This window comes from Emys orbicularis, chromosome 9 (assembly GCF_028017835.1).
Source record: "Emys orbicularis isolate rEmyOrb1 chromosome 9, rEmyOrb1.hap1, whole genome shotgun sequence".
In the NCBI taxonomy this organism is placed as follows: domain Eukaryota; kingdom Metazoa; phylum Chordata; order Testudines; family Emydidae; genus Emys; species Emys orbicularis.
In genome coordinates, this window is record NC_088691.1 from 58305737 (window position 1) to 58328251 (window position 22515).

At 43.8% G+C, this 22515-nt stretch overlaps 2 protein-coding genes across 3 annotated transcripts in view; one reads left to right on the forward strand and one right to left on the reverse strand.

The window, feature by feature from the left end:
• Positions 1-1061: 1061 nt before the first annotated feature.
• Positions 1062-1715, forward strand: SFT2D3 (SFT2 domain containing 3). The gene has a single exon (XM_065411357.1). It carries the CDS (start codon positions 1062-1064, stop codon positions 1713-1715), a length of 654 nt encoding a protein of 217 aa, XP_065267429.1.
• Positions 1716-5621: 3906 nt separating this feature from the next.
• Positions 5622-22515, reverse strand: part of WDR33 (WD repeat domain 33) — a 65380-nt gene continuing 48486 nt past the window's right edge. For both annotated transcript variants that reach the window (XM_065410269.1, XM_065410270.1), the window contains 10 exons: positions 21972-22058; positions 21545-21684; positions 21146-21298; positions 19602-20660; positions 16301-16403; positions 15589-16039; positions 11521-11687; positions 11312-11404; positions 8216-8401; positions 5622-7122 (listed from right to left, as the gene is read on the reverse strand). In XM_065410269.1, the coding sequence (XP_065266341.1) occupies positions 6893-7122; positions 8216-8401; positions 11312-11404; positions 11521-11687; positions 15589-16039; positions 16301-16403; positions 19602-20660; positions 21146-21298; positions 21545-21684; positions 21972-22058 (2669 nt within the window). In that variant the 3' untranslated portion in view covers positions 5622-6892. The remainder of the gene's footprint in view (positions 7123-8215; positions 8402-11311; positions 11405-11520; positions 11688-15588; positions 16040-16300; positions 16404-19601; positions 20661-21145; positions 21299-21544; positions 21685-21971; positions 22059-22515) is intronic.

Here is a 22515-nt window from a genome sequence, read left to right on the forward strand (position 1 = left end):
TACAGACTAACACAGCTACCACTCTGAAATAAATATAAAGTGAGCACTGTGCACTTTATATTCTGTGTTGTAATTGAAATCAATATTGAAAATGTAGAAAAACATCCAAAAATATTTATTAAATTTCAATTGGTAGTCTATTAAGTACAATTACTCACGATTATTTTTTTAAATTGCAATTAATTTTTGAGTTAATCATGTGAGTTAACTACAATTAATTGACAACCCTAAAATTAAGATATCATAAGAAACAAGTGACTGAAACTGGATTACTTGAGAAGGGAAGAGATTTTCAGATGGTTTAAAACTCTTTTTGGCTTCTTTGCTAACACTTCTTTAAGTCCAAGACCTAATGAACATTTGAGGAAAAGGAGAACATCATTAAAGTTTCAACACATCATCCCTTCGGTTAAGTTCTTGAGCTCACAATAAACATCCCTGAGTTTCCCAAGAAACCTTATAGCAAAATCCCTGAAGAGCAGACATACCAAACAAACACAATACAAGCATAAATAATATTAAAAGAAAACAAAAACTCTTATAGGCCTCCTTGATCAATCAAAAATATATTTAAAAGAACACAAACGTAATGCTCTCTCTCTCTCTCTCTCTAAAACTTTGCAGGTCATAATTAAAATCCCCCTTAATTCTGCCTTTTTCATGGGGCTAATGAACACCCCAACTGTCCCAGTGGCAGCCCATGATCCCTGAGCTGTCGAACCAGCTCTATAACTACAATCTCCTTAAAGCTTTGAGCAGCCACATTGATCCAGGTGCGGTGGAACAGGGGTGGGGATGGTTAGGCGTCGCACGCGGGGCTCCGCTCAGAGAACTACCTCTCTCCCCTAGTTCTACGCCCTTTCCTGAAACTGGGGAAAGTCACGTGATTGATTGTGCCATGTGACAACCGTCTGCACCACCGCCTGTCGAGCTCTACGGAGTCTTCCAGTAACCCGGATGTGGCTGCGCTTCATCGAGGGCCTCGAAGAGCAACGTGTCCTATTGGCGCTGGCATTCACATCCGGGTCTTTCCCTGCCTGTTGTTGCCCTCCCCCTCCAAGATGGCGGAGCTGAACCGGCAGTTACAGGAGTACCTGGCTCAGTCTAAGAATGGCAGCGGCCCCGGCCCAGCGGCCCCGAGCTCCTCGCGGCCGACGCCGGATGCAGCCGACGCCGGAGGGAGGACGTGGCTTGGCCGGCTGAGCCCCTTCTCAGGCCGCTCCTCCTCTTCCTCGTCCCCGGCGGCCGGCTCGTGGCCCTGGGCGGCCGAGCCGGACCCCTGGCTGCCGGGGCTGTCGCGCTGGCAGCGGCTGGTGGGGAGCGCGCTGTGCCTGTTGCTGGCCGCGCTCTGCTTCGGCCTGGCCGCGCTCTACGCGCCGCTGCTGCTGCTCCGCGCCCGCAAGTTCGCGCTGCTCTGGTCGCTGGGCTCGGCCTTTGCGCTGGGCGCCGCCGGCTTCCTGCGGGGGCCGAGCCGCCTCCTGCGGGAGCCCAGCCGCGGCACCGTGCTCTACCTCGGCGCCCTGGCCGGCACCCTGTACGCCGCGCTCGGCCTGCGCAGCACCCTGCTCACCGCGCTCGGAGCCGCCGCCCAACTCGCCGCCATCGCCGGCTGCCTGCTCGCCCTGCTGCCCGGGGGCCCCGCCGGCCTGCGTTATCTCGGCGGCCTCCTGGGCGGCTTCGTGCGCCGCCGCGTCTCCAAAACCCTGCCCGTGTGAGGGCGCGGGACGGCGTGCGCCGAGCAGACCCGGATGGGGGCTGAGACCAGCGGTCCCCTCCCCATCCCCAGGACGGATCTTTGCTGCTGTCCTATGAGACCGATCCCCCATCCCTGCCGGGCGGACGCGAGGACACGGCTCTCTGGCTGGGCAACAGCCTTTCTGAATACAGGGCCACAGGCCATCAGCATCCCGGCCCTCTAGTGCGGCTCGCACGGCTGCCTCCGCGGGGTATGCGGCTCCGAGGCCGTAGCGGGGCGTGGGTGTCCTGCTGCTCGGGGGCAGGGGGTGACTGAGCGACAAAGCCAGTGCGGGTTTCCCCCCTTCCCCCGGTCCTATTGAAGGCAAGTTCTTCCTGTACAACCGGTGCGCTGTGGTGAGGGAGGAGGCACTTGGGAGCTGCGCTCTGTTCGTGCGCCTCCTGAGGACCGGGACCTGTACAAAGACACTTGGCTGTAAGTCGGCAGAAGTTACTTGGGAAAGTTCAGGAAAAACGACTCAAACTTGACAGTTAATGTGGACAACAGGAGCGAAACCGACCAAAGGAGGGAAGAGTTTTGCTTCTCCAAGGACCAGTGTTGATGGAGCTGTGGAACATTTTTTCTCCCTAACTTTGAACAGTGCAACTAAAATCCTAAAGCTGCATCTATGACTATACATTGTTGTTCTTTTACTGTATTCACGTGTAACATTTTTGTGTGCCATCATTCCCAGTCCTATCTCAGTATATGCTTTGCCTGATCAGTGCAAAATGAGCTTTGTAGTAATATCCTGGAGTCTGTGTCCTGTTCTGGGTGGTAGATGACAGGATTACCAGATTCCTATATCAAGTGTAGGATCACATGGCTGATCCTCTTACTTTGAAGTGGCCTGTAAGAATACAGAGCCAAGCATATTGTTGATACTAAACTCTACCCATAGTATAATGCTTTGTTATACTCCTGAGCCTTGCAGGATTCACTCCAGCTTGGGATGTGCTGATGCCAGGTGCCTCATAGGAAAATCTGTTTATAGATATCCATGAAACTTCAAAAAAAGTTGGGTGTATATATAGAGCTCCTGTTTTGGAGTTTGTTTTTGGATGTTTATTTTTAACAATTTTGAGTTCTAGGTAGATGTCCAAAAATTTGGGGTGGGGGTTGGACCAAAAGTTGGTCCTCCTTAGTATATACTGCAATGAGTAATCTCTTTATTTTTCCTAGTGTGCTTTAATGTAATACTATTTCAGATAGCGCTACTTAAAGTGCATTAAGGAACCTTTTATGCACCCCAGCAGGGTCTGTGTGGACCTATTAATACACAACATATGTACTTTAGAAATCACACACCCGTAGTCTGCATTACTGCTGTGTTGATCAGCCCTTAGACACAAGTTAACCATATCCAGTATTGATTGGATAAATACTTTTTTTCTTTTTGGAGCAGGGGTTTTATTGGTTAAAACCTAAAATCAACTCTAGATATATATTACCACAGATGTTGTTTCATGACATCTTTATATCAGATTACAATTGTAAAGAGTCAAAATGTAGTGATCAACTGTAATTGCAACCATCTTTGATTGGCTTATAGGGTAGTCCGGTGAATGTTGACATACCCATTCCATTTAACTGTCTTTAAAAAAAAAAAATAATCCCTGACCTTCAACATATTGAAAACAACATGAGCATGGGCCTGCTAAAGCCAGGGTTGTGAGTTCAATCCTTGAGGGGGCCATTTAGGGATCTGGGGCAAAAATCTGTCTGGGGATTGGTCCTGCTTTGAGCAGGGGGTTGGACTAGATGACCTCCTGAGGTCCCTTCCAAACCTGATATTCTATGAACATTCTTTAACAAGTAGCATTCATAGAGGTGGTGGATCACAAAGTCATATCCTTTGACAAGCAGGGGCATACCTCTTTTACGTAGGGAATCACGAAAAAAGTGAAAGCATATCACAGAGACCATTTAGTTCTTTGCAGTAAGACTGCCAGAATGGTGCTACAGAAACTTTTGCCTCCAGAGGTGCAGAGTCAGTTCCTGAAGTCCTTGCCCATTGGTTCTAGGAGTTGGGCAGGCACTGCTTATTTAGCAGTGATGCTTGTAGCCTGACCTTGAGAAATAGATTGGCTAGTAGAGGCTGGGCATATTGCAAAAAAAACATACTTGAGTATTCTTATCAGATGCTACTTAGGAAGAGATTATCTTAATCTACTCATTTAATATTTGCACAGAACTACAGTAAACAAATGCTTAACTTTATAAATATTGTACATCTATTTTAATAAAATATTTTTATACTAAAGTGTTAATCTAGACAGTAGCAGGTCTAGTTTTTATTTTTAAACAGCAGCACTGAATCTGTCTTCCTGTTTACTTTTATAGTTTCATTTGGATTTATATCAGTGTAATATCAGGTTAGTGTGAGATTGCTTCTAAACTAAACCTAGGTTAAAGTTCTTGGATGAGATTAACTTTTTTAAAAAGTAGGTTAAAATATTTACGGTAAAAGCCTAGTAAATCTTTCATCTCTCTGGTAAAAGGTCTTATATGGAAAATGACAATCCTCCCACTACCGGAGGCTGGCCACAAGAACCTCCAACCACTAATCTACTCCACAGGCTACAGTTGTATCTGCACAGATCCATTGGGTCACAGCAGAGCATGTCTCTATAAAGAGCTGAGGATGTCCTGGTTCTGCCTCACAGGCATTTTCTTCCCCTCCTCCCCCCGAAAGCAGCAGAGCTATTGTGGCTCTTCTGCATTATGGACTTAAAGATATTACCCTAAAGTTAACAAGAGCTTTTGTGTACCAATTGTGATCATATCCACGTGGCTTGTCTTAAGGGAGCTCAAAGCTTTAATTTAGAATGGTGTGGTTTGGGGAAGGTAGTTTTTCCTAAAATCCAGTATTAAGAGTTAAACAGGGTTTTAGGTTAAAGGAGACCTGCAGAGGAAAAACATAGGGTTTTTGAAAATTTTTTTTTTTAAACCTCATTTCTAGTGTTTTCCTGTTGTTGGGCTCAGATGTATGGAGTGAGTTTTTCAGCCCTTAACTAATGGTAGAGTGGTTGCTGAGTGTTCTCTTTTCTTCCAGCTGTTTGAATTAGAATATTTATCTTCCCCTTTATTACATCCTAACACAACTAGGATCTGCCTTGAGCTGCAGAAATTAATTTACACAGATAAGCTATAACCTTCATCAGAAGTCCCCATATAGAAATTTAACCTTTTCTTTAAGCAGGAAGCCACTAGCCTGTGCCAAACCTGGCTCAGAAGAGTCTGCTAAACTGTTCTGTGCATATCATTTCCTTAGGGCTACTTCTCTCTTCAGCCATAGTATAATAAACTTTATAAGCTGACCACCTTAAACATTCTGGAGCATTTCTTGTGTCATTATATCTGCAATAAAACAATTAGGCAGTGTTCCTATTCACTACCATGTGACTCAGTCCAAACTGTTCTGTACAATAGAAGCATATATCTGAATATGACAGCTGCTGAGTAAGCAGGAATGTGAAGATCATAGCAATTCTCCTTTATCCATACTTTGATCTGTTTAAATAGAGTTCCTACAAATATCTCAAATCCATAACCTAATTAGACTGTGGACAGGGGAAGGTAGATAGTTTGGCAAAATAAGTGGGTGAAGGAGTGGCTGCCACAGCCCACACTCACATAGTGAGGATTAATTTACTCTTTCCTTATGATTCCTTAAACAAGCTTCCTCAGCCCTACACTTGCTTTTCCTTAATGTACTATTTACCCTAGGGGCTTGTGAAAAAAAAATTACTAGTGAAAATATGAAAAGGATGATTAAAATACCACTATCAGCCACCTCCAACACTTGATCTTGTTTCCTAATGCTATAGGGTGGGAAATCTGATTTTCAGGAAGAGGTTAGCTCTAGGTAATACTAATTTCTTAAATGAGGTTTAGGGTACTTCGGTAGCTATCTTAGAAATACTTTAGACAGACATGCTGGTGGATGAAGCCAGATAATCTCATATGTTATGGTGATAACTGAAACACCATAATTGGTAAACAACTTTATTATGAAATGCAAATAATTGTAATGTTGCAATGGCACTAAACAAAATCCTGTGGAGAATACTTAAAACAAAAATCTTTAAAATCAGGGTGGCTTAATGGTTCAGAATGTTCATTATCCTCACTATTCAGAATGCACCAGCTTGTAAGTTAGTGGCCATTCCTCATTTCTCTGCCGTGTGGTGTGTACTACAGTACTGTAAAAAATTATATACATCCCTGTTAATCAAGCTGCAGAATGTCTATCGCTTATGGTGTAAAACTAACGCCATGGAGAACAAAGGACAGATCCCTTTGCAAGGCTTGAATCAATGAGGGTTAGCAGGAGCAGATGAACATTGAATGTGCAAACTGGATTAGGATGCTTGCTCATATGATCTATAGTTCAAAAGAAGCTTTTCACAGCATTCCCCATATGTCCTTTTAAGAAAGGTAGGAGAGGGAGCATTGGTGTGGTTTTGTTTTTTTGTTGTGTATGTATGTACTGGACTCAACTTCATCACAACAGATAACATTTTTTAATAGCACATGAATGTTGCTAAAGGTGTAAAAATAAAAATTCTCAAAACATGAAACCCCAACTGATGTATTAAGGCATTAGGAACTGTACTGTAGAAACTTCTAGAGCTAGTCCTATAGTGCCATGTACTTGACATATGGAAATTCTATGGAAGATGGGGTGTTTTGTAGTTTCATTGAGAGTGTAAATATAAAGAATCACATACTGCACTGATTTTTTGTTAATTTTTGCGCAAATTACATTCTGTATTCATACAAAAACAACTTTTTTCTGACAAACTGTACATATAGAAACAAGTTTCCATCTGGACGTGAACTGAAATCTGTGGAGGTGCTCCATGTCTCACAACACTAAAAAAAATTCCAGCTTTTATCTTTACAAAACAATGCAGGTAAAAGGTGAGGAGAAAGAGGTGGAGAGGATGAAATAGAAAGCCAGCTACCATGTTGCTGCTAGCAGCAGTCGCTTGATCTTAGGAGAAGATCCTTGTTAGGAACTAATGCACATTCATTTATCCCAGTTAAGAGTCCAGATTTGTGGAGTTGCAGAAGTACTTTCTCGAGTCCACAATAGGTGTCTATTTAAACACTGTCCAATAAGGAGTGGGTATCATCCAGTCATAGCCTCTTCTATCGGCCCCTTCCACCACCCCTGGATGCTCCTCTCCTTGACTGGCCAGAGTTCATGTTACTGCCTCTTCCCCAATTACTTCCACTCCTCCCTCCTCTGGAAGGGTTATTGCCTCCTGCAGGGCCTCCAAAACCTTCATCTCTGTGGAATCCATCATGATGGTCTCCTTCCAAAGAGCTAGACCTCCCAGACTTTGGCACTCTCTGTGAAGGTCCTGAGCTTCCTCGTCCTAAAAGATGAGAACATTTAGTTTTTGATTTTATAGTTTACCCCATCCCTCTCAGGCTTTTGAGGGTTACCCCAGGCTTAGACAAGTGTTTGGGTTCAATTCCCCTATGATACAATCCCTCACAGATTATACAGAATGTGAAATCTGACATACTGGTCTCCAATTTTACATTTCTTCCCTCAGCACATAATTTTTCTTACCACATACAGATTTCATATAAATATGACAGTCCTTGAGAGGGACAGCTACAAGGCAATTCCTCTGGAGCTAAGATACTGCCGCACCTCATTGATCAGCAAGGACCTTGTTAAATAAGAGAACACCGGGAAATGGAATGCACAGGCTCATAAGCACTTGAGAGACCCTGAATAAAGTATTCAAATCCAGATTCTCTCACTTGGCAGCAGACCTATTTTGGCCCTGTTTTGCATACTTCTCACTCTAAATAGGGTGTTGCCTAAACCCAGTAACAGCAGCTGTTCAACCATTTGGGGTGGTAATGAAGGAATTAGAGTAGTGTCCCTGAAGGAGGTTTATCCTCCTTTAGCCAGTTCTGACAGGGTGCAGTTGAGAGATGCTATATTCTACTGTGGGGCATAAGTATGACCTGCATCTTCTCTTGTTCCCAGGAAGGAGGACTGTCTGTTCCGCACAGCTCACTTTAGATATGACACCAAATGCAAGAGAAAAACAGGACTTTTGCCCAAAACAGCAGGGGTAGTAATTTGAGGGGAAAATGCTTTGCCCACCTATCCTCTTAGCTAAGGCATAACTAAATATTTTTTGTTCCACTTTAACAAAACTTCTGAGAGGCACAGCATGCATGGTTCTGTACAAAAGAAGAAAACATGATTCCTGTCTCAAAGAGTTTACAATCAGTGTTAGATAAATTCATCTTCAAATGACCTTCCCACCACAAGACTGATGGCAGCAGGGCCTGCACTTGAAAAGGCATTACTCAAATTTTCTTTATCAAACTAAACCTTAAGTCTGCTTTAGCACCTTGGCCTGCATGAGGAATTCTGCAGAAGTGCACTCTGCGAAAACAGTATAAACCTATGTGAAGTTCTCAGTACCGGTTAGTTCCCCTTACCTTTGCCTCTCTCCTCTGGAGGTGCACCTGGAGCTTCCATTTCTCTGTGATCAGATGTCCCTGGTCCATCGTGCCAGGGACGTTTGCGTGGTGGCAGTGAGGCCATGTCCATACCCTGAAGTGAGGAAGAACGCTCTCGGCTGGCAGGAGACTGTCCATCATGAGGAGGGTGATCCTGACGGGAACCTGCCCATGAAGAGAAAAGACAAAGTCATGAGTAACATGCAACTGATGGGCACAAGGAATCTAACATTCTTCCTCTGTGTAAAAGATACCAAAATAAATGTATATGCATTCTACATTCTTTAGCAATTTCACTCATGGCAAGGACATCTATCTCACTGCCCTTGTTCAGAAAACACATGAGCCAGTTCTTAACTTTTCAGAGCATCTGCTTTTTAAGGTGCACATATATACCTCTGTTCAATATTTCTAAAGATACCCATGAAAAATATATATAATTAACAGACAAATAACTGACAAAGAGTCCTGTGGCACCTTATAGACTAACAGACGTATTGGAGCATAAGCTTTCGTGGGTGAATACGAAGTGGGTATTCACCCACGAAAGCTTATGCTCCAATACGTCTGGTAGTCTATAAGGTGCCACAGGACTCTTTGTCACTTTTTACAGATCCAGACTAACACGGCTACCCCTCTGATACTTGACAAATAACTGCATCTTTATAGATGAATTAATGTAAGAGTAGAAGGAAAGATAAGCGTGTGCTGTCATAGAATGCCAGACTAGTTGCAATTTCATATTTGTGGCAGAAAGACCAGGTGGTAGGAAACATGAGATATGAAGTGAGCACATAAACTGAATTTAAACAAATGAGGGAATCAGGCTGAAAAGGATGATTCTAAGGGCATGTCTTCACTAGCAACGTTAAAGCACTGGCTGTGTAGTCGCGGCACCAGCGCTGGGAGAAAGCTCTCTCAGCGCTATAAAAAAAAACCCACCTCCATGAGGGGAGTAGCTCCCAGCACTGTAGCACTGTCTATGCTGCCATGTTACAGTGCTGAAACTTGCAGTGCTCGGGGGATGTTTTTTCACACCCGAGTGAGAAAGTTGCAGCGCTGTAAAGTGGCAGTGTAGACAAGGCCTAAGGCAGAAGATGCAATGGATAGGCTCAAAATGTTCATTTCAAAAGAAAACACCCTCATATTTTAAAGAGACAAAAATCAAGCATTGCTTGAGTCAGGACAGAACGCTCCAGAATGCCATTCTGACACTTTTTTGGGAAGCTGGAATGATGTTCCAGTACTTCAGATAGTTGTAAAGTAAACCAGTAATTATTCATGCTAAAAATATTGGAAAATGACCACTAAAGCATGTGATGTTGTGGCTTGTCAAAATAATGTGTTCTGGCACTTCTTTTTTTAGGATTTGAGCACTGAAATCCAGGTGTGCAACTTTTCCTTCACTTGACATTTGTATCATGATTTTTCCATTAGTTTTCTATGAAGTTCCAATTGCAAGTTTCACCCTCATCGTGAATCCCCATTCATATTGTTTTGTTTATCAACACTACTACCAATTCTGAAGCCAATAAACTGTCAACAATCACTGCAGCTGATAAACATTATCCAGTGGATAGGTAAGATACCCCCAGTGATCCAGCTTCAGAAAAAGATTATCCTAGTATTAATACATGCCCAAAACGTATGAGCTGATAAAAAGACAAATGCACCAGCCAGTCTATAACACAGGGGTGGGCAAACTTTTTGGCCCGAGGGCCACATTGGGATTGCAAAACAGTATGGAGGGCCGGGTAGGGAAGGCTGTGCCTCCCCAAACAGCCTGCCCCCCGCCCCCTATCCGCTCCCTCCCACTTCCCACCCCGACTGCCCCCCTTAGAAATCCCGACCCATCCAACCCTCCACCCGCCCCCGCTCCTTGTCCCCTGACTACCCCCTCCCGGGATCCCCGCCCCTAACCGTCCCTGTCCAATCCCTCCAATCCCTGTCCCCTGATGGCCCTGCCCCCATCCATACCCCCGCCTCCTGACAGGCCCCCCGGGACTCCCACCCCCCTCCAACCGCCCTCTGCTTCTCATCCCCTGACCACCCCCTCCCGGGATCTCGTCCCCTGACCGCCTCCCGGGACCCCACCCCCTATCCACCTCCCACAGCCCCTTTTGGAATGCGGTCCTGAGAACACGGGCGGAGGACTCAATAGGAGCAGGGGCAGCTGCGCAGCCGGAGAGAAGCTGCGGTTTCCCCTTCAAAGCGCCGCTTCTCTCTGGCCTGCTGCGCAGCTGCCCGGTGCTCCTCCTGAGTCCTCTGGCCGCGTTCCCTGCGCTCCTGCCACCCACACGGCCTGCCTACTCTCCTGCCCCTGCAGCGCAGCCCTTCCCCCCCCCCCTCCATGGAGGGTGTGCCGGTGCTGAGCTGCCCGTGTGCCCGGCCCTGGGGCCCCCTGTTGTTGGGGGGCCCCATGCCAGGGCACCCTGTGTTCACTGTTAAATCTGCCCCTAAGCTGCGCCGCCCAGCCGGAGCCAGCCACGCCGCCGGCACGGTGAGCTGAGGCTGTGGGGGAGGAGGGACAGCAGAGGAGGGGCCGGGGCCGGCTGGGAGCTCAGGGGCCGGGCAGGACGACCCCGCAGGCTGGATGTGGCCTGCAGGCCATAGTTTGCCCACTTCTGCTATAACGGAATGAGGTCTAAAAGGATGATTGTGACAGGCAATATTGAATGGGCTCTATTGTATTTCAAACTAAAATCAAAACTCAAGTGACAGAGGGAGGCCAAGTTCAGTCTTTGATGGGACAGCTGCATATAGAGTCCATTACATGTTGAATAACACAGAAAAAGTAGCATCATGTTGCTAATGGGGAAGGACAGAAGGAGAATGATCAGCAGAGCTGCAGAATGAGAGATGATAGAACTGTTCTGTAAATTCCTAGTTTAAGTAACAGCTACATAAGAGTAGTTACCAGCCATTTTCTAAAGATAGTGTCTAAAGATTTCCATCACTGGAAATGATGATTGGATGTTTTTCCAGTTCAAAGAAATTAATTAAAGATAGTTCTACAGCCTGTGTTATACAGGAGGTCAGACTAGACAATCACAATGGTAATACCCCAGTTTTTACCTGGTTCTCTGTTTCCATCCCAGGATTCTGGTTTCCGCCCTCCTTCAAAGCGGGGAAACTCATCTGGAGTGGGAAGTAGACCCTTTCGGCCTCCTGCGAAGTAAGAAACATAGGACATGAGACACTGTACTCATTAACTATATTAACAACTTCAGCGCTATTGTCACTGACTTTCACATGGGTTTCAGTTTGGAAGAATGTTCACTTACCTCTCGGAGTACCTCGACCTCGCCCCCGACCACCATGATCTCGTCCTCTTGAGTTCTCATCTGATGAGTTAAAATTGTCTTCTGGCCCAAAGTCTTCTGGCCCAGGAAAACTATCCCTTCCCCTGGGTCCCCGCCCCTCATGTCTTGAGGGTGCTCCTCTTCTGAAACTGCAAGAAAGAACACGGTACAAACACGGTTTTTATGCAGAATTTAATCACTAATGAACTAAAGGGTCATTTTCAATTTAATAATTAAACTTGTGTCTGAAATGTTTACCTACTATTGTTACAACATCTACAATTATTAGCACTGGAAGAGATTAGTGGGGGAAAAAACTTCTCGTTTACTTTGTGCTTATTCATTTTCATTGTTTCCCCTCTTCAATTTCCTCCTGTTGTTTGTTCAGTCTTTCACATAGGAACAAGGAAGAGAAAAAGACTGACTAGACTGCAGGTAGACAGTGTCCATTTAATGAAAAGTGAAAGGTTAGGGAGTGATGGTGGGTGAGAGTAAAGAGAGGTTCAAGTTCAGGGCCAATTTTTTTTTTTCAAAGTGGGATGAGTGAAATTCCTTAAAATGTGATGTGCTAGCACCTGTATTTTTTTAAAAAGCCATTTCCTTAGTAATGAAACCAAAAGTAAAAATACAAGTAACAAGAGAGTCTCATTCCATGGCTAGATAGAAGAATTTTAATTCCTGAATCTTACTCAATTTGGTTTCTTTTGCTGGCATAAAATTATCTAAAATTTATACAGCACCTTTTATCCCGAAGGGTCTCTGTAAGATTTACAAATTTAGCAACTGATTCTGGAGTGCAGCCACCTCTGTGGTGATGGCAACTGTTTAACAGTGCATAGCAATATACGGCAACACGAAGAACAGTTTATTCAGTTGAAATACTGGGGGATTTAGTCTGGCAGAATATAGTTATCCAAAATCATTTTGGTCGGGGCAGTGAAGTAACACTTCCTTGTAAGACGTACCAGGGGATCTTTAATGATTTGATGTGATCAGGACCTTGATTTACATCTTATCTTAAAGAAGCACAATCACCATGCTGAGATATTAATTCAGAATTTCTTCAGAGAGAAGAGTGTCTCCTACTGCACCACTTCTTGTAGCATCTAGAATCTTGTCTAGACACTAGATAATTTTGCAAAAACAACGAGGAGTCCTTGTGGCACCTTAGAGACTAACATTTATTTGGGCATAATCTTTTGTGGGCTATAATCCACTTCATCAGATGCATGGAGTGAACATTTTGGTATTTACAGCACCTGGAATGTATGTAAAACACTGTGTCCTTGCACAAAGGTGTTTGTAATGTTTTGCACGTTCTAAGTACAATTCCAACAGAGTGCACCAGCTCAGTTTGTTGTAACTGTTTCAGTGCACACCAGCTCAGAATAGCTTCTGTACCAGCATAAATGAAAAGTTTAGGTGGTGCAGCTATTCTAGGTTCAATTAGTGCTCACAATGCAGTTCCACAATACTCCTGGCCACCCTGCTGTGATGGCTCTGACAACTCAGAGCATTGTCTCTGCCCACTTGTTAACACGCTTCCACCCCATCCCAATTCCATACCAGCCAAACTGCAGCAGAGGTGGTACTCAGACTGTCTTGGCTTTGTGCAACATCCCCTTCCCCCATCTCATTAAAGACACAGTGCATCCTATTACAAGCAAAGCTTTAAATACTTTTATTTAGGATTTTAACAACAGTAACCTTATAATTACAAATTTAAATATTTGTAACAGTAGTCATAACACAATACAATATTTTTAAACTTGGTGATACATTTTTTTTAAATTAACACAATAGATCTCCACCTCCTGGAAAAGACAAACACAATACAGAGATGAGGAAGCTGTGCCTGGAGTGGTACAGCAGTGGTTGAAGGGAGTGCTGTGCATGGACAATGAACCATTTTACAGTAATTTAGATTATTAGGGCAGACAAACTGAACAGTTTCAGGAACAAATGGTTCCATAACACTTAGCAATACTATTTAACCTTGGAACAGCACAGTTCTCTAATGTAGACCAATCCTACGAGTTCTTTAGAGGGTCTCCCATTTAAATACTGACTAGGTTGTCTGAAGCTGTTTAGCTTGTGAGATCTTATGATCACAAGACAAGGTCCTATGATAGCCAGGATCAATGCCTTACTTCCTGTTTTTCAAGCAATTTAATGGCCAAAGAATTCAGTTTGGAGTTCTATCACCACTATGCTGGACACAGTCATAGCCCCTAATTTGGGCTCATAAATACCCTTTTTCAAATCACAGTCACATATGAAACTCTGACTGGTGTAGTGCTCAGTTTCTGTTTGACAAGTCTCAAATCCTCTTTCATGAGACATAGGAACTTAATTTACAGAACTACACACTGTGCAGAGTAACAGGAAAAAAATAGGCAGGTCTCTGCAGCAGAAGCATCATGTTGATGTGCACAAGTGGAGTAGAAACAGGACAGGGATGAAAGGACAGGAAACCAGAGAGAGAGATAAACACATACATACCACTCATGCATAATCAAACCAGTTATGGTGTTTAAACTCAAAACTAAATGGAATGAGTGGTTTGGAATTCTTGGGATCACCCCATAAAATCTCCAGTATTTAATGTCTATTTCACCTCTTCACTTGCTCAAATAATTTAAGTTTGCTAATCATAATACTTCTTACAGTTCTATGATGATTGCCTCTAACCAACTGTAAAAATGTTCTCTTATTTTGATCCCTGGTACTGTGACAATAGAATCTTTCCCACTTCAAAGGTCAAACTTACAGGTCTGCAGTTTCCTGGACTCTTCTCTTGAGGCCTTTTTAAAATCAGAATGACACATTAGCTTGTTCTCAGTCCCCGACCCTTACTTCCAACAAAGGGTTAAAACCCCCCAGCTACAACTATAGTTTAATTTAGTTTGCCATCTCTTTCAGAATTCTGTGATTCAGACCATTCAGCTCTGGAGTTCTCTGTTTTTAGTTACTCTAATTTATTTTTAAAGGTGTTCAGAGGTTACCTTTGTTTAGTTATTGTTCATTTCTTTTCATACTCCTCACACAATAGGAAGGTACATCTTACAAGTTAGGTAGCAAGTAGCTAAAAGGAGAGCTGTATAGGTGTAAAGTAAAAGGAATCTAAGAAAATTATTTAAAAAGCCAACTAAAAGAGAGGATTGTACATTGTGTGAAGACAACAATAAGTTTTTACAAATATATATATGTGTATATATACATATGCAGTAGGTTAATGAGAGGTTTAAACCCTGAGAAGCCAAATTCTGCTCTCAATTATACTAGTGTAAATGTGGAGTAACTTCAATGTCAGTGAACTTCACAGACTTTTAAGAAGTTATTCCATATTTAGTGATTAACTAGAAGCAAAACTTTTTCCTTTGAGGTTTACTCAGGGCAACTTGGTGAGTGATGAGATGACTATTGCTAGGAAACTAGATTATTTCTGTTTGTGTTTTTCACCTGGTAGTGAGAAAGAAATATGTCAGAAAGCGAAATAAGACTCCTAAGAGCAAAAACATGAGAAAATAGTCTTGACAGTCCAAAAGAGGGCGTATCCATGCCCCTTGTACTTGATAGTAGGTTCACTGTTCCTGCTCCCTAACTGTATATTACATCTCACTCAGATACACTCTATACTCATGCTGTAGTTTGTGATTGGAGGCAAAGTATCAATCTCCATATCTAGTGTTCAAAAGTTTGTCGCTTCAGTGTGGAAATCTCTGACTTTCCAGTTTCCTGTTCACTCTTGTCAATATGATCTCAAATCTTCGGCCTGCATCACCCGATCTTCTCTACAGATTTCCTCCCTTCTCTTTACTTACTGTATACAGGCACTGAAGCTGTTGTGTGCAATGACCTTTTTCAAGTTCTCTTCTATTACTGAATGATTTTATGGACTCTATACTCGGGTACATTAGAGTTTTCATTTCCTTATTGGTTTCCAGTTTATAAATCTGAAATAGATAGACTCCTTATGAAAAGGAAACCAGGGAGGAAGATCCCCTCCAGTTACCTTTACCCAAAAGCACCAAATGAACTTGTTCTTACCTTTCATCCCGTCTTCCCCGGAATCTTGCATCCTCAGGTTCTCGCGGATATCTCTCATCAGAGGGTCTCCGTCCTTCCCAAGGCCCAGGAGGGCCACGATTTGGGCCCCCTCCTTCAAAGTCCCTGTGATCAGGGGGAAAGGGAGCCCCTGGGCCACCTCGTCTCCATTTCTCATCTTGTAGCAGTGGGCCGCCTCGCCCCTCAAATTCACGCAAGCGGTGGCCAAATCGCTTATCTGGATGAAAATCATCTGGTCGATCAAAGTCATCATGAAAATCTGGGTGAGGTCCTCGTCTATCAGGCAGGCCCCTGTTGTCCCTACCATCACCCCACTCCTGGCCACCTCGGAACGGCCCTCTCTCAGGACCATGATCTGGACCACCACTGTTTTGGTCATGCCTTCTTTCTGAGAGAGGGCCCATGTGATGGTTTGGTGGGCCACGGTTGTCACCTGAAGTGAAAGACACAGCAGATTTCTGTGATGTTTTCTAAAAACATTCCAGGGAACTGTCTAGCTTTTATAATTCTATGAAAACACACATTAAAACACTGTCAGCCATTTGTTGTAAGGTTTTCCACCATATTCTTACCAGAGTCCTGAGCATACCCCCCATGTGCACCTACCCCACATGCTGTGTTAGGGCCTCATACATTTAGAGGCACCTCACGGGATGTGACTCTCTTTGGAGGGTTACTTAAGATGTTTAGTTACCTTTATTAGGGCCAGGTCCTTGGTTGTGAGGGGCAAGACGGCCTTGTCCTCCCTGCTGCCCCAGTCCTGGTATCAATGGTGGGGGACCTGGGTTCTGTCCTTCCTGCAAAACCCAAGAGGCCATGTGGTTTCCATGTATTATACACAATATTAACTCTCAAAATTACAGCAAGAGGGCAGTAACAAATTTGATAAATGTTACGTACAGTGGACATCTTCATAGATCTCCAAATGCTAAATACAGAAACATTCATGGATCTTGTAACCATTTGATTCTAATATCTTCAAGTAATCAAATGGGGCTACTTGTGAAGTAAAGTGTGCTACTCAATGTGAATAACAGTGTGTGTGGGGGGGAATAATGAGTGAGGATGTATACCTTCTATTGGTTTGAAAGCAAATTTAAAACTGAAATTTTCAAGCTGACATAAAAACATGTTCCAGGTTCAAAGTATTCAACCATTTTAAGCAGTAACAGTGTATTTACATTAAAATGTATTAACAAAACATCACTGACAGTGTTGTAATAACTGAAAGTGTCATCACTGTTATTAATGCATAATAGTTTAATGTGTAACAGAGACCAGGACAAACCAACTCAAAGAGGCACCAGACCCTGCCAAAACAGATAGAGGCACCAGACCCTGCCAAAACAGATGCAAAACCTACAGATATATTTCTGCTGCTACGATGATCAATACCCTCCACAACACACCGTTCAAGATCCATGGGTCCTACACATGCTTATCACAACATATGGTGTACCTCATCTAGTACATCAAATGCCTAACAATTATGTGGGTGAAACCAGACAATCACTATGCTCTCGAATAAATTTACACAGAAAAATGATAACAGACAAAAGCACTTTACTACCCGAGGGTGAACACTTTTCACAAAGTGATCACCTCACAACTGACGCCTCAGTCCTCATCATCAAAGAAAACCCACACAATACCTTCAAAAGACGAGCCTAGGAACTTAAATTCATAACTCTGCTAGACACTGAAAATCATGCACTCAACAGACACACAGGTAGCGTGACCAGATGTCCCGCTTTTATAGGAACAATCCCGATATTTGGGGCTCTCTCTTATATAGGTGTCTATTACCCCCCCCCGGGTCCCAATTTTTCACACTTGCTTTCTGGTCACACTACACACAGGTTTTATGGCTCATTAAAACAATCTGTAACTGACTAACCCTCCTATGTCCTATAACTGCAGAGGTGTTAATTGCCCACTTCATGTTAACTGGTCTCCTGAAATGTGTTATGCTTAATTTATCCCACCTCATATTGAGCTGTAATACTCTGGTCATCTTTTCCAGACCTGAAAAAGAGTTCTGGGAAGCTTGAAAGCTTCTCTTCCACTCACAGAAGTTGGTTTAATAAAAGCTACTACCTCACCCACACTGTCTCTCTCATATCCTGGGACCAACATGGCTACATCAACACCGCAAACAATGTATAACATTAACATTTCTGAACTTCTCAGTATTTAACTATGCAATGTTATCAGTTTTTGGTATTTATTCATACACAAACACACATGACTCTGCTTATTAGCAACCCTTCGGAGGACAGCAAAGATTGCCATTATTCGACAGTTGCTAATAAGCGAAAGTCAGGTTTGCGGGGTTGCATCCAGAGATGGAAGTGCTGGGATATGCTGATACTGGGCCCCAGGATATTTTGCGTGCAGGGCCGCAGTGGGGAGGGGTGCTGCTGCCCAGATACTGGAGCTTTCTATGGAGAGTGGGGATGCTGGGGGTCCATGGGGCTGTATAGTACCTCTTCCTATGCTCTCCAGGCTGTGTCCTGGTCTGGCATCTGGGGCACGGGCTTGACTTGTCCCAGCACCCCTGCTCCATATGGAAAGCAGGCAGCTTTGCAGGGCTGCCAGCTAGGGAAGCTGGGACACAGCTACAGCCTGCATCCCCCTTCCTCCCCCCCTAAATATATATAGACACATATGTACATACACACATTCTTCTTTTTTTTATTATTATTAACACAAATATATTTACACACACTCAGTTTGATCCAGCACCCACTGAAGTTAGTGGAAAAACTTCCATTAATTTCAATGGATATTGGATCAGGCCCTCTATTTGCATTTTTTTTTTTCTGCAAACCAGCAAAGCTTCAAAGCCCTGGAGACTGTGGCTCCTTTATTGGTTTTACCTCCACTCCCACATATACATAAAGAAGTACACGTGATCTGTCTGTGGCCATAAATTTGTGATCATAAAAAAATCACATCACAGATTTGTGAAATCTGGTCTCTGGCCGCCCAGCTCTGAAGGCAGAGTGGAGAGCAGCGGCTGCTGGCCAGGTGTCCAGCTCTGAAAGCAGCACCGCCGCCAGCAGCAGCACAGAAGTAAGGGTGGCAATACCATGCAGCCACTCCTCTCCCATTCCCCAGCTTCGGACAGCGCTGCCGCCAGCAGCAGAGGAGAAGTAAGGGTGGCAATAACGCAACCCCTAATAGGCCTGTGACCCCCTTTTGGGTCAGGGCCCACAGTTTGAAAAACACTGTGGAGAAATCACACATTTTTCATGGGTTGGTCACAGCATAAATAGCAAATTTCACAGATGTGTAACATATCTGCAAAATTTGCTATTTATGATCAACCCGTGAAAAATGTGTGATTTCTCTGCAATTTAAGTAGACCCCCCTAACAATAATTCCATATGGGGATTCAGGAACAGGCACAGTATTTCAGATGACTCTTAACTTTTTTTTTTAACTGAGCAGTAAATCCATGCCAGTTTAACGTTTAAAAAGAAGCTGTTTAGTCATATGACGACAAGTAAAAATCTACAAAAACGGCTTGTGAAAAGCACCACACTCATTTCTCAGAAATGGCTAGATGGAAGTTTACAAAAATTTTCCTCAAAAAAAGTCACCTGAACAGCTGAGAATAAGTATGAGAAATTTGCTTAATTCAACTTTTCTGAATTTTTTCTCGGAGGCTCCCTGTTTTCAAGAGTTCAGTGTGGGGACTCCTCTGTCTTAATTAGATAACGGATTTATTTTGAGGTTAAATATTTTCTTGCCAGACATTAATTCTACATCAGTATTAGTAATCCTTCCTTCTCTATCTTTATTATTGCCATTTCAAGCTATATAACTGTTTTCATTAACTCACAGGTAATGGTGCTTCATTATTTTCCAACTGCACTTACCCTTCGGAACCCCACCTCTTGCTATTGAGGGTTCATACTGTGTAACTAGAATACTCAGCATATCCTTCCTACATTCCCAACACTTTCAGCATTATGCTGACTCAGACGTACCTGACTGAATGGGACACGAGGCCCATCACCAAGCAGAGGGGTTTTCTGCTGCTGGAAAGGTAGTGGACCCTGGGGAGGATGTGACCCCCTTGAAGGATTCTGCTGTCCCGGAGGTCCTGATGGTCCTTGCATACTTCCTTGAGGCCCAACTAAAGAGTTCTTTGGAGGCCCCTGCTGGCCTTGTGCACCTGGTGGCCCACGTAACTCCTGTGGAGGTCCTAACATTGAACCTTGAGGTGGGGGTCCCTGTAGGCCCCTCATCTCCTGGGGACCATGTCCGAGTAAACCACCCTGCATGTGAGGTCCTCTCATTTCTTGCGGATGACCCATCATCATCCCTTGTGGAGCAGGTCCCTGATTATCACGGGGCCCTGGTGGACCCTGCATCCCTCTTGGATTAAGTCCCATCAAAGGCCCTTGAGATATAGGGCCCTGCATCCCTTGAGATCCTGGACCTCCTTGCATTCCATGAGGAAGAGGAGGCCCTTGCATTCCTCTTGGACCAGGTGGCCCCTGCATTCCTTGACCACCAGGGGGACCCTGAGGACCTAAGTGACCTTGCGGCCCTAAATGAGTCTGAGACCCAGGTGGACCTTGTGGTCCTAAGTGACCTTGGGGGCCAGAATTACCCTGTGGACCCGGTGGCCCTTGAGGCCCCATGGGCCCATGAGGTCCAGGATGTCTCTGCATTCCTTGATGCCCATGTAGATCCTGAGGCCTTGGCAGTCCTTGCGGAGGTCCCTGGGGACCTGCAGGTCCTTGTGGTCCCATGAAGCCTTGTGGACCTCCAGATCCTTGATGTAATGGAGGACCTTGGGGTCCCATTTGTCCCTGGGGTCCTCCAGGTCTGAACTGTCCCTGTGGACCAGGGGGTCCCATTTGAGGCATATTCATTGGCATCTGCTGAGGTGGAATGGGCTGCTGAAATCCTTGAGGCATCTGCGACATTGGGCCTTGTCCTGGGAAAGGCTGGGGTCCATGCAGAGGGCCTCCTGGAGGTGGTGCCTGCTGCTGGACTTGCTCAGCTTGCTTTTGTGCAAGTCTCTCAATCTTCAGTTGCTGTCAGAAAACAAATACACGTTTAAACAGGCTGCACATACATGTATGTAGAACTACTGGAAAGCAGACAATCATTTCACTTTTGGGAACAAGGGAACTCTGAACAAAGCTTTAACACTTTTAACCTGACTGATAAATAGAGATACCATTAAAAAGAATAAGAACTCAACAGGATAAAGTTAACTGAAATGCTGCCAACTCATTATCAGTGTCACAATAAGACAACCTCATAGTTTGGTGGTCAGGTTCAGTATTTACTTGCCCTTATTTAATTTTCACTTTATTCCAGCAATGCTTTTAATTATACTCACCACTAAGAAGTGCTATTTTAATAATTTTTAATGAAGTGCACCATATATTTCACCTAACTTCTGCTTTCTTCTCTACAGTGATTAACTCTGCTTTCCACCACTTCCTCTTTTTGTCTTTTATCCAAGCACACTCACTCGGTTGGTATTTGCTATAGTTTAACTTTCCTTACATACCTCCAAGAGCTGTGGGTTGGTGTACTGAAGTGCTGCCATTTCCTGCTCGATCTCTGCCTGTGTTTTCTTTTTCTCCTCCAGTTTAATATCCTCCTTTCTGTCATTCATCAGCTCAGGTGGAGCAGGGATAGGGACCTTATTCTGCATCCAAGCCTATAAGGAAAGTGAAGATATAAAATCAAAATACTTACTATTTTAGGTAGTAACCTTGGATTGGAGGGATTTAACCAAATATTTTATTCTCAAGTGTTCATGAACTGGAACTGGTCTGGTGTATTATTCTGCACTGGATATTGATCTATAGAAGCTAGAATTTGGAGTGTTGTATCAGGTACAGGCTATTGATAGTTGGGCTAAAATCAGTTTAGTCTGATGTATCATTGTGTATCATGTACTTACCTGTTGAAACTGTGCTGGGATTGGTTTCGCATAGGGCACTTTTTTCTGTGGCACTTTCTTTTGGTCCTTTTGCATCACCTCCTCCATTCCCCAGTCCAGCCCTGGGATTGTCATCTCAATTTCATTTGACTCATCTTTCCCTTGAACGTGAGGAGGAACAGCACAGTCAGCATACAAAGGAGGATGAAGAAATCTTGTTAATTTTTTGAGTCTCTACTTAAACAAGGGGACCAGGAAACCCTGTTCATTTCCGTCTTAACATTGAAAACATGTACTACACAGAATGTCAGAGAAGTTCAATGTGAAAGAAATACATCACTTTCTTTCTCCTCAGGCCCCCACGACAGATGAGAAGTATGAGAAAGAGCCAGCCAGTAGCTGAATAGCTTATGAAAATGAGCCTGCATGCATCATTTCTCCCTCTTACCCATCTGCTCTTGTTCCATGGCTAGTTTCAGTTGCTCAGGTATTCCCATCCCAGGAATCACTGCAAGGCTGTTGGGTTCAAGGTCATCTAGAGGTTGAAAACAAATAGACTGATTTCAGCAAGGATTTTAGATCAGTAATGTCTTTCCTGGAAGTTGTCTTATTATTTGATACAATTTTTGCATACAGTTAGATTCCCTACATATTTCACAGATGCTGGGGCACACTTTATCTCACTCATGAACTGCAAGATATTAAAATAAGACCTAGAAATTCAGAGATGGAAAACCACGCATAAGACTACAACAAATGTCCTTTCAGCAAAGCTGCTTCTGTGAAAGAGACTGGGGAAAGAAACATGCTTTCCAATACAATTCCCTGTTGTACTTTCATAAATATAGATAAAATGAAAAATTCATGGAAAATTTTGATCTAAAAAAATTCTGGGACACAATGTAATCAATTATCTGAATGAAAAAGACAAACCCATGGGACAGGAGGGGAGATGGGCAACCCTGAAAGACCTGACATTGCCAAGAAAAAGC